The following is a 16,418-nucleotide window of genomic DNA, read 5'->3' as shown; positions in this document are numbered from 1 at the left end:
GAAAGGAAACGTGAGATAATCATTTTTAAGAACAGATATGTCTGTATATTTACTCACTTGGTTCAAATTTGGCTAGATGTAGAATTTGAGGTTTAAACAAAACTTCCAGAAGTTTGAAGTCACAGCTCCATTTGGGAGAAAAAACTGGAGTGTGGCCCCAACTTTCACCATATATAAATTTACATGATCCTACTATTTTCACCAGAGTATTTCTCTTTCCACTGCCTGATATTCAGTCCACAATCCCTTTGGTTTAGCCTCTCCTAAGGATGAAGGGGAGAAGGAGATCTGTAGTCTAAGTGCATCCTAAATGGACTTTGAAAAAATCCTGATGAAGTCCATCCCTCCTGCTCCATTTATGTATAGTGGTTTGTGGTGTAACACTACTGAGCCTTTGGTGTGGACACGAGTGGGGAAAATTGGATTTCTTTTCAGTTTTCCCCCTACTAAGTTAGGCTTCAGATTTCTTATGTTTGCTAAGTCACTTACTACTAGTAAGCCACTTCCTACTTTTAGCATTCCATACTCATTTCTTCTTGTGATTATTGGTTTCTGGCTTTTTATTAATTACTTTGTTGTTAAAATGGTAGAATTGAGAGGAATGGAGGTAAATGTGTATATCAATCTGCCATGCTGTCTTAAAGAGAAGCTCAATATAGCTTTCTGTCTTCAAGTATTTGTTTGAAACTTTTCAAAGCTACAAAAAATATTCAAGAATAGTACAATGAACAATCTCATACCTGCATATAGGTAACTGATTGATAATAAATTGCCATGGATGTGTCACCCACTCTGTGTGTGTGTATAAGGTCATATCAGTTTCAAATTGGACTAAAGATACTTAAAATAACTATTGATTGAAGGCTAACTTTAGGATGTGCTAAATAACCATCATATGTCCACACTTTATCTCCATTAAGCAAAGCTGCCTTTATGATTATGAAAAAGAGGTTAGAACTGTTTTCTCACTTCATGAAACGACAAAATTGGAGTACACAAATTTTTACAATCTCGCCTAGCTCTCAAATTTTATGGTTCTATGAATAAACATCACTTATAATTTTGAAAATGAAATAAATTTGAGTAAAAGCAAAGTTATGGAGCAAAATGTCTTATTAAAATGTTTATTTTTCTGCATAAATTCACAATAGGCATATTGTTTGTAATTGTTTATAATGATATTTATAATTTATAAATTACACCTGTGTATGCTGTCTGAATCCATGCCAATAATGAATGAGTTAACTTTGAATCGCCTTATTTATAACTGAGCCACCTTATACAAATAAGTGCATTTGTACAGATTATTGGACTCTAGAACCAAAGATCAAAGGTTAAAAATCTACAGTATAAATTAGGATTCAATTTCAACTTACTTGGCAGTAAATAAAATCTAATATTATTCATATTACAAAAGAGAAAATACTGCTATTAATTTTATATGCAGTTATTCTATAACATTTCCCATTTTGTATAGTCTATTTTTCATTTAATTTCACTTGAATTAAACCACTTTAGAAATATAATAGCTACAATAATGTCTTTTCACTTTTTTTTTTTAATAGGGTTTTTTTTCCCCCTCTCCATCCCTTAATTTTTTTAAAATATTATTATTTATTTATTTTTTAAAGTTTTCTTTTTTTTTTAATTAATTAATTTATTTATTTATTTATTTTTGGCTGTGTTGGGTCTTCGTTTCTGTGCGAGGGCTTTCTCTAGTTGCGGCAAGCGGGGGCCACTCTTCATCGCGGTGCGCGGGCCTCTCACTATCGTGGCCTCTCTTGTTGCAGAGCACAGGCTCCAGACGCGCAGGCTCAGTAGTTGTGGCTCACGGGCCTAGTTGCCCTGCGGCATGTGGGATCTTCCCAGACCAGGACTCAAACCCGTGTCTTTTCACTTTTAATTGATTCCATTGATTGAGAGTACATTTTCAAAATCATTACCAACACCATTAGTATAGGGCAAGTAACTATGATGGTAAAGAACTTTGAGTTTAAATAATGGTGTTATATTTTTTTCTCTTAGGAAGCTCTGATCATGGCAAGTATGGACCATCCACACTTAGTCCGGTTATTGGGTGTCTGTCTAAGCCCAACCATTCAGCTGGTTACACAGCTTATGCCCCATGGCTGCCTGTTGGATTATGTCCATGAACACAAGGATAACATTGGATCCCAGCTATTGCTTAATTGGTGTGTCCAGATAGCTAAGGTAAGTGCCCATCACTTCTGCCTTTATATTTCCTAATCTAGAACAGTTTGGGTATTCAATCTATTTAAATAAAATAAATTATATTTGCTATATTGAAAGATATATTATAGGGAGGTATTTTCATTCAAACCACAGATCAATCTCATAATCTATTTATATATTTTGGGGTTATTGTACTGTGCTGTTTGTGTTATATTGACCAGATACCAAAACAAATAACTTATTGGTCAGGAGGAAAAATTGTTATACTGGATTTGCTTGGCTTTGTTGTTGTTTTTGTTGTTGTTTAGGTATAGTTTAGTTAACAAAATTCAAGAAGGAAAAGATTGAAAGTTTGAGTTGTTCCATTTTTAGATGATTTAGTTAGCATAACATGTACGTTCAATTCTCAGAATTACAAATGATCAAATTCTAAACATTTTTCTGGACGTTTTGATAACTCTCGATTGGTCTTTAATAGTTGTTTTTTTGTTGTTTCTGGTTTTGTTTTTTGTTTTTTTGTTTTTTTTGTCCGGCACAAGGTCTCAGTCATATAACGTATGTAAGGAGAGTGGTGTGGATTTCAGTACCTGGGGTGATGGAAGGAGATGGTTCTATGTGAAGTGGAAAACATTTACTTGCCTCTTGGAGACTATGTTTTTTTTCCACCAGAGTTAGCGGATCTTCAAAACTTTCAGGAAGGGCCAGAATTCTGGATTTTTCTCTAAATTTAAACCTTGACTCAAACTTTTGAAGCACCCTGGGAGCCAAACAAAGCTTTCACATCCTGTTGTCCACCAGTGTGCAACTTTGGAGTGCATATTTTAAGTTCAAAGAAACCATTACAATTTTCTATACCAAGATAAATAGGTCTGAGATGAGTTTTAATTCACTATTCCAACTCTTATTTACATCAAAATATGACCTGATGTTCTATAAATTCTACAGATCTGATCATTTTAGCATTTGTATAATATAAATGCCAAAATGTTAATCCAGTAGTTTTAGCCTATTTCTTTTTACAATCTGAGAGTGAATAAAAATACATCACCCAAAGAAGAAATTTGAGAAGATTCTTAAAATGCAAACCCAAAAAATTACTTGAGGGAAAAGCCCAGTTGAGTTTTCTGTACCATAAATCTTGATATAGTTTCCTTATGGACCGTGTATTACAATTTTGTGAATATCACATGGCAAACTCACAACTGAGAGGATTCTTTACAGTAATGAAATTTGAAATATCACTCTTCAAAAACTGATTTAACTATCTAAGAACTTCTATAATTTATAAGGTGAGCTAAATGTGCAATAGACATTCTCAAATCATCCTAGCACTATAAATGAAAACAAAACTAAGTTTTGAATTTCTTAGTTCTTCTCTATATTTCCTGCAGTCTTCTCCATAATTTAGGTTTTGTCCTTAGGGATTCATGGCATTAATATATCATTTATCCAAGACTGTACACTCTAATAATAGAAGCTACTTTGAGTTCCCTGAATAATCACACTGTTTTAAAATCTTTTTGCCTTTGTAAATGACATTCCTTCTGCTTAGAAATCTTTTCTCATAGCTTCTTGATTCACATAGCATGATGTTTTTCATCCATCAACACTGACTGGGCTTCCTCCCCTTGTGAAGTCAAACTCTTTTCTCTCTAAACAGAAGTGACTTCCTTCTCTTCTGTGTTAGTTTGTATTGTATTATTTAAATGTTATACTGCGTGTTTATATAACTCTCTGACTATATGGCATATTTGTTTAGTCATTAATCTTTCAATAAATATGTGTGGACACCTCCCACGTGCCAGGTACTATGTAGACTGAGGTGTCTAATGGTAAAAACAAACATTCAACAAATAAAACAACTAGGTATAGGATTAAACACTTTGGTTTAGATTTTGAAGAAAAATAATTACAGGGGAGACTTAAGGACAGACCCCACTGAGTCCCGAGAGAGACTTTGGCTGTGGGAAGAAATTTAGGCAGAGGAAAGATAACACAGAGCCCTATATATATGGTGACCAGGTAATTTGTCATCCAAATGAACAAGTTTAAGAGTGAAAGGAGGCTCTATTACTAGTTATGCCGGGACAACAGGCACACAAATGTCCTAAACAGAGCAAGGTATGTGGTAACACTGTGTAGCATGAAAAATTTGGATTTTATTATAAATGCAGTGGATATTGAAGTATTTTGCCCTGGATGTGATATAATGTAATTTATTTTCTAAAGAGATCATGCCAATTTATGTATGGAGATTAGATTGAGGCAATGCAAGAATGTAAATGAAGATACCAGTTAGAAGTCTGGGGGTAATGAAAATAAGAAGTTAATGAAATTATGAAACATTTTTGAGACAGTTTAGGTATTTGATTATTGATTAGAGGATGCTGAGGGAGGGAAGTATGGTGGTGCTGTTGCCTGAGGTGGAGAAGGCTAGTTCAGTTCCAGACATGGCAAATTGACAAGGTTTATTGAACATAAAAATGGAGCTATCAATTAGGTAGTTGAATTTGGTCAGGATTGTAGATATAGATTTAAGAGTTATAAGTATTCAAATATATGGGAAGATATGAGATTACCTAGTAGTTACTGATTTGGTCTGATTCATATTTTTTCCCAGCACTTAAAATTGGATCTTACATGTAGTTAGCTATTCAATATATATTTAATACATATTTTTAACTCACAAAGAAAATGAAAAAAAAATTTACCCTTAAGGAGGGAGTCTTTCCTTTATCATTTTTTCCTACTTTGGGGGCAGAATTGTGTAGTGGAAACAGAATTAGGGTCAAAAGGACCTACATTGGTATGCCGGTGCCCACGTTTTGGTTTTGTGAATTTGAATAAATTATTCAACCTTTTTGAATTTTTGTTTCTCAGTGTATTAATGGAGTTAATAATTATTACATTTTTCTTCATCCACAAAATGAGTATAATACTATCTACCTGCAGTAGGCTGAATAATAATCCCCTACCTTCAAAGATGTTATGTCCTATCCCCATCTTCTGTGAACATGTTAATTTACATGTTAAAAGGCATTGTGAGGATGTGATTAAATTAAAGATTGAGATGGGGAGATGATATTATCCTGGATCATCCAAGTGGGCCAATGTAATCCGAGGATTCACATAAGTGGGAAGCAGAAGAATCAAAGTAATAGAGAGAAGATACAAAAACGGAAGCAGAGTTGGAGTGATATGCCTTGAAGATGGAGAAAGGGGGACACAAGCTGAAGAATACAGTCAACCTCTAGAAGCTAGAAAAGGCAGGGAAACAAGTTCTCCCCTAGAATCTCCAGAAGGAAAGCAGGCCTGCCAACACCTTGATTTTAGTCCAGTTTAGAAACTGATTTTTGACTTTTGATGTCCAGACCTGCAAGAAAATTAATTTGTATTGTTTTAAGCCACTGCATTTGTGGTAATGAGTTATAGCAATAGAAAACTAATAAACTTCCTCATAGTGATTTGCAAAGATTAAATAAAATAGCTCATGTAAAATCCCTGGCTCAGCTCCTAGATCATGGAGTATTTAAAAACAATCTTCTTTTATTAGCTATAGGTCAAAAGCCTCAAAACAGAGAATTGTTTCAGAAATGTCTGTAAAATATGAGTAATTTGGTCGGAGTCAACACAAGTATTTTGCAAATAACTATTTCAGTAACTTAGAGGCTTCTTTTTCTTTACTTCCAATTCTCACCAAGAGAGAATTTATGAAAGTGAGATATCACCATCATAATTACTCCAATACCCACTTTCATTTTGGCTGCATCCCTTTTATTTATTGACAAGGCTGGTAGAAGGGGAGATATGATGCTATAAAATAACCAACTTATACTTGCGTTATAAAATACCTGTGGAAAGTGTAACATAAGTAGAAGAAATAATAATTATGGCTAACATCAAACACTTACCCTGTGTAAGCCACTACTCTGTATATTTTATTCATTAATTAATTTTTCTCATCACAAACCTATAAGGTAAGTATCATTAGTATGTCCATTTCACAGATAAAGTCAGTCACAGAGAATCTGTTACATGATTAAATTCACACAGCGAGTAAATAAATATTATAACCACTAATCTATATTTTTATATATAAAGAAGAAAGTATTTTTAAAAATTTCATCCATATTCCAAGTTTTCCTTCCATTCTTCCATTGGTACATCATTCTACAACATTTTATGTAACAGAAACACAAATTTCAACACCAAAATTTCTTCTTATCGGCAGCCATTTTCACTCTGCATGTGCTGCATTTAGAACTTGATTTAATTTGGTAAGCAGAGCAGAACGTATTATTATTTAATGTTTGTATAATACCATATGCCTTCCTGGGGCTTTATGAATCCAACATAGAAGATAATTGTGAGAATTCCTTCTTTCAGAGATGTTGCTAACAAGTTGGGCAAGCAGTTTTTAAAAGACAACTTGGCAGATTCTGAAAAGCATATGTGAGTTTAGTGAAGGAACTTCATGGTGAGTCCATGTAGGTAAAGTGTGTCGTACACAACAGGCATCTGCTTGGTGCTCTATATATTTTGTATTATGTAATCTTTACTGAAACTCTAGCAGGTATGACCTATTATTCTCCCAGTTTATAGATCAGGAAAATGGAGGAACTTAAGTCCTAAAGGACACAGCAGTATGTTGAAATGCCTGGATTCTGTATCAGTAACTCTGATGCCCCCTGAGCCAGGTCTTTAAACATTCTTCACCCTTTCCTCTCCAAATACATGCACCACTGCAGCTTATAGTCACTTGCACTCCTCCTGAATTTGAGGAGTGGAAGAGTGTGACATTTTATCTGTAGTTGTGTCTCATCATCACGCCCATAAAAGAGAAGATTCCATCATGAATAATACTTTTTATTATCTTCATGGAAATTTTTTATTGCTTTATCATGAAGGTCTATGTCACATTTTCAGGATCAAGTACTAGATATTCATTTAATTATGGGGGAATTTTTTTTTTAATTGATGTTTTACATATAAAATATTATGATAAAGCAAGCTCAAAACTATTCTGTGAGCTACCATGCAGTATCGATACTGATCACAAGTGACACTATAAATTAAGAATTTAAAATGTATAGTTTGGTGCTAGTTTGTGTTAAGCATACAGACTCTAGAATCAGACTGAATGGGTCCAAATCCCAGTTGCCTCAGTTATCAGCTGTGTGGCCCTTGACAAGTTATTTAATCTCTCTGTGCCCCCTGAAAATGAGCATAATAATAGTACTCACTTCATAGAGCAGTTATGAGAATGAGGTAATACTTGTGCTAAAAATGCTGCTTAGCATAGAGTAAGAGTGTCCGCCATGTGTTATAATTTTGGATAATATCTGAGGTGAAAATAATAAAGAAAGACACATACATTCATAGTTAGAACACCCTCATGATGTCATTTCAAAAATACTCAATTTTAAAATCTCAAGTATGAAAGATTTAACATTTGTTCTTACACCACACTGAGGGTAGGAGGAGGTCATCTCATGTTTAATATTTAATATTTCTACTTTTTGGAAGAAAGAACTTGTCTCCTATTTTCACATGCTTTCCTACACAGGTTCCTAAGCTGCTGTTCTGCATGTGCTATTATCGTGACCTCTAATTTTCATGTTAGAAAATCGAATTGTTTGTAATATTGAACATGTGAAACCAGCAGTGAATTGGCAAAGAGCTGAGGTCAGGGTAATTCTTTGAATAGATAGTCTATTACCAGTGAGGAGCAAAGAGAAAATTCTAACTTCTCAATCTCAAGTTAGAAAAGGTTAAAGTGGGTTTAACTTCCTTTTACTGCATAGATTTTATCTTCTGACTTCTTTCTAAGGAGATTATTTGAGACTTTGTTGTTGTTGTTACTGCATTTTTAAAGCCTGAGTACTGAGTATCTGCCACCATTATTTTTCAAAATCTTGAAATCTTCCTCGGAGCTTTGCTGGCCTATTTTTCTTTACTGTCAGATTTTCTTCTGGAGCTCTAATTGATTTGCAGTTTAATTCAGATGTAGTGTTCCCAGGGCTTTCTTTTTTAGTGGTTTACAATTGGAACTAGTTAAAGAGATGATTCTAAAAACATTTTTCAGTGGTCCATTGTACACTTCAAGATGATTAATTGTCTAAGTTATAAAATGATCCATCCTTAACATTCCTCTGAAACGAAATGGAAATAAAGATAATTTGATATTTCAAAGAGTAAAAATGACCTAATATGTTTAACCAAAATAATTTAGACCTGCCTATATATAAAGACTCTTTCAGTTATATTTTTGCAAATAGATTGATTCCAACATTTATTTTTTCTAAGAAAACTTGTATTGTTCAAAGGTCAACATGAATTTTAGCCCAGTTTAATAGATTCTCTCAATTAAACTGTTTTTTAAAATTTTACACTCTTAAGTTGTTTGTCCTCCAGATTACTTTTCTTGCCCACATAATATTCCCAGTTGGAGCTAATGGAAATTCTATTGTGAAATCTAAATTTTTGTAGCTATTGGGAGGTGTCTCTGGATCTTAATTTTCTTTTTTCTTGATGGCAGAGTGGCAGTTAGTGTGAGGGGCAAAGAGGAGAAAAGAATTTCTCTCTTTCTCAGTTCAGAAACATAGTTCACAATGATTGGAAGGAGAGCAGGTTTCTGTGTTAAGAAATAAACTTTTCTTCTGTACACAGATATGAAGTCTTCCTTAAGGTTTAAATGTATAACATGAGCAGAACCTTCATTTACTTTCTTTCTTTCTTCTTTTCCATTGTTCTCTAGCAGTAGCGACACAGAGTGACAGGAAATAGTAATTTCCCATTTGACTCAGCCATTTCCTTCTACATGAATAAAACTGGACTCAAATTTGAATGTCTGATGTCAGTTAAATGCATGAGCTGGGTGCTGAAATTTCTGGTTTGTTTGTGGTCAAGACCAAATTCTATATGTAAATACGACCTCAGTCTTATGTGCATATATATAATTCAAAAATAATAAATACATATTCTACAGAAGAGACAGAATACTTCTAACATTCTAGAAAAGATAAAATTGTCATTTATTAAATACATGTAATAATATGATAATGACTTTTAATACTGTTTAGAAGTTTGTGAATACTAGTTGAATGGGTTTGAGGGAGTATGTTTTGATACAGAGAAATTATTATATTTTATAACAGTGGAATAGAAGAGACATATTGGAATTAGAAGCCATAGTGTTAGTGGCATAGACAGACTCCAATTAATGACATTTCACAATTTAAATTAAAATAGAGAGGTTTTTTTTTTTTAGTCACAGCCACTGTTTGGAAGAGACAAGGATGAAAGTTAGCTTATTATTTATCATTTTTACTGCTACTATTTATCTTTGAAAGCATTATATATTCTAATGAATTGTCATTAGATCTTTAGAGAAATTCAGTAGCATGAATATGACTCAACGGTAAAATTTTATTCAGAATAAATACATTCAGTGACTTTCCCAAGGTCCTGCTATTAAATAGTAGATGGATGAAGAACTGCACTCAGAATCATGGACAAGTCATTGATTATTTCATGAAGATACAATGTTCATTTTTTTTTTTACCCTAAAGAAGCAGCCAAATGAGTGAATCTTTGCAGGGTCTCTGTCCATTATTAGATCTATTTCTAAATTAGACTTTTGAGATTTGAATCACAAAGGAGAATATCTACAGTCTTTGCTTAACCAGGAAAAATCATTTATTTATTCATTTAAAAAAATATTAAGTTATGATGTAGCAGGTACTATCCCAAGATCCGGGATTTTAAGAAAGAACAAGTCCCTCTATCACAGTTTTTATATTCCGCTGGGGAAGAGAGACACAAAAACTAAGTAAACAAAAAACATTGCCTCATGGAGTGAGTGATGAGGTATGGTATCACACAGCAGTTTTTTAGAGCAGAATTTAGGAGGAAACCGCACTGTGTTCCAGTTTTAGCTCTATCACTTATCATCTGTATGACTTAGGCAAATTCCTTACTGTCTCTAAATTTGTTTTCTCATCTATAAAATGGGCAACAGCCTCCATTTGTCCACCTCCTGTGATGGTTAAATGAAATCATGCATCAACTTTACATATATGCTACCAAAACTTCAATGCTTAGTATATGTTATTATAATAGCAAGTAAAATTAAAACATATTGTTTAATATTTATTATCATCAAAATTAATTTAAACATGGCTTTTACAGAAAGATAGCGTAGTGTAGCAGAAAAAGTATGAACCACAGAGAAATACAACCTGGGTTTGAATTTTGAATCATAGTTAATAAGAGCTTTGAGAGTCATTTTCTCTTTTGCCAAATGAAAATACTTGGGCCTGCATAAAAGGAATCAAAGCTTTGTTTATCAAGTTTGAATTAATAAATAAATAGAAACAACTGATATTAATCTGAAAAATTAGGTAATAGTTTCTACAGAACACAGATACATATATTTCTTTATTAATTTGCACTCATTTATTATATTCCTTTTTTCTTTTGTTTTTATTCATGTACTCATTTATTATTGTACTCATGAATATAGCAAACTTCCATTGAGAACCTACTCTAATTATAATGATGAAAGAAAATGGATTTTGCAATTAGATCTGGCTTTGAATCCCAACACTACCAGTCATTAGCTGTGAAATTTTGCACAAGTTCCGTAAACTCTGTGAACTTCCTTATCTAAACATCAGGACAATAATATTTACCACATAGGGTTATTGTAACAGTTAAATAAAACAAAATGTGTCAATATCTTAGCATGTTGTCTAACACATAGTGTTGATCAGGAAATATTGACCTTTTTTGTAATCACATGGAACAGTGCCCTCAAGGCCATCCATTTCAGAAGAGGATCTCTATATGTTTGCATAATAAAGGGTTCACTTGAATTTTTTTTTTCCAGGACAAAACACAAATCCGTCCAAGGGAAGTCTTTTCATCATTTCCTCATATTAAACAAAAATAAATTTGGTCTGAAATACTAGATTGGAGGAGCATCCCATTAGTTTTTTTTTTTTCTAACTTAAAATGATTCCAGCTTGGTACTCACCTATCAAAGTTGGTCAGAAATTCCATTTTAATCGTGTATTGGGAGATCCCCATAAGGATTCTTCTAGAGATATCAAAGAATCTGATGAGGAATATGGGATGCTTGGTAAACAGGAGCAGAATCTCCATTTTTCCTGCCTTCATAATTGGTACATGAAGGTGCTCTTGTTCGGCTCTACAGAAGCAGAGTTCTCCAATCTTTCTGTCAAGTATGCACAGTCCTTATAGTTCCCAAATAATTTTTCATCTTTCTTTTTTATTTTGGCATATAACATGAGTGTTTATTGTTCGTGAGTTTGGGTGTGCTGGGTGGCTCTGGGATCTCGACTGGGCTCATTCACATGTTGTGGGGTTGGCTGGGTGTCACCTGATCTAGACTCGACTGACTGGGGTGACTGGAGGATTGGGCTCTACTTCACATACTCTTCTCTCCATCAAGCTAGCTGGGACATGTTCCTATAAATCCTTGTCTCATGGTGTTCAGTCCTCCAGGGCCTGGGCATCTATCTACACACCATCCTGGGAGAGGCTTAGCACTGCTGTGGGGACAGAGTGAGAGTAGGAGGCTAGGTTCCCCCTACCCCACCCCATTCCCAGCCCCTTTCTAGAACTGCCACAAGTGATTCCCTCTTCCCTCTTTGGTCTTAGAGAACGTAATCTTTTTTCTCTAGGTTGTTGGGTTCAGCCTCTTTTATGTTCCACCCTCACCTCCAGGGCTAGATAGAAAGAAGTCAATTTCTCAAACAACAAAACCTACGAGAGGCTTATCTCCTGGGTGCTGTTGCCTTGGAATTATAATTTTAGGTACTACAGTGTAAAATCCCTTTCAAGATGAAGCGCCCAAACTAGAAACATACAGCTTTTCCTATTTATTCTAAAGAAGCAAGCACAAAACACAAATCAAATCAATATCTTAAAGTAATTTGCTGTGTACAAAAGGAAAGAAAAATAATAGAAAAATCACACAGAAGGGACCAGCCCAATGTTCCTTTATGGAGATGGTAAATCTTTAAAACAATGAATACCAGAACTTATTGAAACTTTGGCACAGCAAGGAGCTCCAGAAGATTATATATTTCACTGATTTAAAAATTTTTAAATTTGAAATTGTTTTGTCAAGTGAAATTTTACTTGAAAATCTAAACAAATAAAACTGAGCCATACCTATAGCAATAGAAGGCGTTGAAAGGGCTTCATGGTACCCTGAGGGATCCCTAGGTCCTCACAGAGACCAGCTTTAAGACCATCGATGTGCCTGTATTGAAGATGGGGAAAATGAAGACTAAACAGGTAACAGAATCCATTTAAGGCCACAGGTCATAGTGACAAAGCCACAATCTGAATTCATTTATCACCCAGTCACCCCAGCCTAGACCAACTGACAGCCAGCACCCCTTACCCTGACTCCATAAGATTTGTGGACTTCTCATTTGTAATTTAGGTGAAATAACTACTACAGTATTACAGAGATTTAGTCTAAAATATCATCTACTTTTAATTATCTCATGATAACTTTTAAGTGTCTAATGAACTTTTTCCCCTTTCTGGAATATTAAATGAGAGGCAGCTAGATTATTTTTACTTTGAAGTACTTTTGTGTTTTCAGTTTACCTTCCAAAGGCTTTTTTTTTTTATCTCTCTTTTCTACCAATAGTTTTTCCCTCCATCTTTATATCAGAATGTCTAATAACTTTGCAACCTCCCAAATTGGTGATAAAGCACCTGGCTGAATTTGAATCATGTTTATCCCCTCCTTGAAACAACCTCCTGCTTTTTATTTATGTGCTAAATTCTCATTGCCTTAGAGGAGGATGATATAAAAGAGGTAGTAAGGGATAAGAGAGCATCTTGATTTTACCAGATTGAAAATGAAGTTTATTGAGGCAGTTTCTAGAGCACAGGTCCCAGAATTGCACTGAAGCCTTAATTATTTCCTGGGGTTTGCATGAAATATGAAGGTCTCTCCCTTAGAGCAGTCATTTAGGTTGTTTCTTTTTTTTTTTTTTTTTTTTTTTATTTTATTTTTTTTTAAACATCTTTATTGAAGTATAATTGCTTTACAATGGTGTGCTAGCTTCTGCTTTACAACAAAGTGAATCAGTTACACATGTACATATGTTGCCATATCTCTTCCCTCTTGTATCTCCCTCCCTCCCACCCTCCCTATCCCACCCCTCTAGGTGGTCACAAAGCACCGAGCTGATCTCCCTGTGCTATGCGGCTGCTTCCCACTAGTTATCTATTTTACATTTGGTAGTGTATATATGTCCATGACACTCTCTCACCCTGTCACATCTCACCCCTCCCCCTCCCCATATCCTCAAGTCCATTCTCTAGTAGGTCTGTGTCTTTATTCCCATCTTGCCACTAGGTTCTTCATGACCTCTTTTTTTTTTTTGTTTTTTTTCCCTTAGATTCCATATATATGTGTTAGCATACTGTATTTGTTTTTCTCTTTCTGACTTACTTCACTCTGTATGACAGACTTTCTTGTCTAACCTATAAAATAGCAAGTTTCCCTTTTGCTTTGCTTTGCCTGTGGCTTTGTTTGGCATGCTGAGCGACTCTCATTCAGCCAGGAAATTACTCCATTCTATAAATGGCAAAGGTTTTCATTCAGCTACCATACACATCCAGAAAGAAAAGAACTTAATTTCTTTACTGTAAATGTATAGCTAGTACTTTTAATGTACTTTTTATTTTGACACAAATCTGAAAGTTTTCCAATCTGAATGGATTAAATGGTACTTTATGTGTGTAAAGTGTTCACAATTACATCTATTAGTCATGATTATGTGAATGAAGTTTGGTATTGTAGCAGATTTTAGGAGCACAGTGATTTTCTTAAATGCAGAATCGAAGTAGCAGGACCTGCATGTCTAGTTTATGGCTCCCCTGTGGCTTTTGTTTCTACAACTGTGTAGGTAGATGGGTGTTATAATATTGCTATCAGGAAGCTGTGATATATAATCATGATCTTTCAGATGTATGCATGCAATGTCATTCTTCTTACTGATTTCAAGATGTTTATAGTAATTCAGAGAGCTAGGACTTGCATTTTGCTGCACATAGGAGAAACAAAGGATGAGGAGATCAAGCAATTTGACTGGAAACAGGAAAACCATTGTGGGAATGAAGACAAGACACAGATTTGCTTCCTCTACACCTGCCCAAATTCTTCTCCAGATAGTTTTTTTTCCTAACTTTTATTTTGAAATAATTTTAGATTCATAGGAAGTTACAAAAAATTGAAAGAGTGTTTCCGTTCGTTCCTCACCAATTTCCCCACTGATAACATTTTGCCTAACTATAGTACAAATATTGCAACCAGGAATTTGACATTGGTGCAATCCACAGAGCTTATTCTGATTTCACCAGTTTTACATAAACGTTTGTGTGTGTCTGTGTGTGTATACTTCTATGCAATTTTATCACGTGTTGATTTATATAACCACTACCACATCAAGATATAGAAGTATTTCATGACCTCATATCATCACTTTATAACTACACAAATCCTCCTAGTTCTTTGTTTTTAATTGTACTCAAGTCTTGCCATGATCTATATTTGTAATAATGACTTATTTTTTTAAACATTTTTAAAAATTTATTGTTTCCCACATTACAGTAGGTATATAATACTCTGATATATATATATATATATATATATATATATATATATATATATACACACACTGTTTGATTCTAGCATTAATAATTTAGAAGAGTCTTACTTCAAAAGATATCCTCTATAGATTTGCATAAAAAATGTTCTAAAACAGTGACTATGAAGAAGACAAACTTGGTTCTGTGTAGCTATGTGACCTAGGAGGGATGCAACAGTCAAAATGTAGTATTAGATCGTCTTACAATTACTTAGTGGGAACATCTACCCTCCTACTTCTGCACCTTCTAATTACCATAGGAAAGTGGTTTAGCAGGTCACTGGCTGCAGAAGAGAGATAGCCCAATCAAACCCAGAAGGGCATGGAGCCAGAAGGGAGGAAAATAAGGTTAATAATGAAGACAGGCTGAAAGTGAATGAGAGAAAGCAGTTAAGGCTTTATGCCAGTCTTCTACATTCCGAGAATGTTAAAAAATTTAGAATAATTATATTTAGTACCATATGTGATAAAATAAAATGTACACAGCTTGTATGGTATATATGTATGTGTATGTGCCTACAAACATAAATATACACATATACATATATGCACATATATGTGCTTTTTTCTATATCTTGAATATAAATATATTAGTAAGATGAATTTATGTTTTAAATATAGAATAGTTCTATGTAGCCAAAATTCGACAATATTCAATTAAATTTGGAAAGGAGTACAGAATGGGAAGAGTCATTTATCATCATGATTAGAAATATTAGGCTAAACAGTGTGCAAAATTTTACTTTTCATTATCTAAATTTGATTGATTAAAAGGAGGTTGTTGGCAGATCTTTATTATTTTTCATCAGGCTAAGGTGAGAGATGAACAGAATATATGTGTAGTTGTGGAAAGGAAGGGGAGCAGCTATGAGCACATTAAGAGTGGCTATGGGTCAAAGATTTTATCCTTCATTAAGAATCCTTTTCCTAAGCTCAGTATCTACCCCATCACAAAGTGAACAAAAAAAGAGCTTAATGACAGTCATCTATCAGCTAGCCTCATTTTCAGCTTCAGGATTCTGCTATTCCCAATGCTCTATGCCTTGACAAGGCTGATTGTATAATTACGATACTACATCACCCACTCCTAGTGCACTTTCACTGGCAAGGACCAAAACTAGGGACTTTGATGATTATTGCCCCAAGCAAGCACATTAGCATGAATATAGTTTACTAATGGGGCTGCTCTATTAGAAATTGTAGTATAAGATTTAAACCAAGGATTTTTTTTATGAAGACCCCTGTAGATTAAATGTCAGATTGAGTTAGAGCTTTAAAATTTAAAATATTGTATTTTTTAAGACAAAATGAATGATTCCCCTGTATTTTCAAATTCTTTCTAGTATGTATTAAGAATTACCAGTTATTCTGCTAGAATGAAATAGAATTTATAAAGCTTTCTTAAGAATGCATAAGTGCTAAATAAAAGAATATCCTTAAGTTAATTTCTATACAAGGTTAAAGAATTCCATAAAAATATAGCTAATATGGGTTGGAGTGGCTTTTATGAGATACTGTTCTTAA

The 16,418-nt window shown here is 34.1% G+C and overlaps 1 protein-coding gene across 2 annotated transcripts in view; it reads left to right on the top strand.

Annotated features, from left to right (window-relative positions):
* Positions 1-16,418, top strand: part of ERBB4 (erb-b2 receptor tyrosine kinase 4) — a 1,117,451-nt gene that overhangs the window by 945,870 nt on the left and 155,163 nt on the right. For both annotated transcript variants that reach the window (XM_061187123.1, XM_061187117.1), the window contains exon 20: positions 2,026-2,211. In XM_061187123.1, the coding sequence (XP_061043106.1) occupies positions 2,026-2,211 (186 nt within the window). The remainder of the gene's footprint in view (positions 1-2,025; positions 2,212-16,418) is intronic.

This window comes from Eubalaena glacialis, chromosome 1 (genome assembly GCF_028564815.1).
Source record: "Eubalaena glacialis isolate mEubGla1 chromosome 1, mEubGla1.1.hap2.+ XY, whole genome shotgun sequence".
Taxonomy (NCBI): Eukaryota; Metazoa; Chordata; class Mammalia; order Artiodactyla; family Balaenidae; genus Eubalaena; species Eubalaena glacialis.
This window is presented reverse-complemented; position numbering and strand designations above follow the sequence as displayed.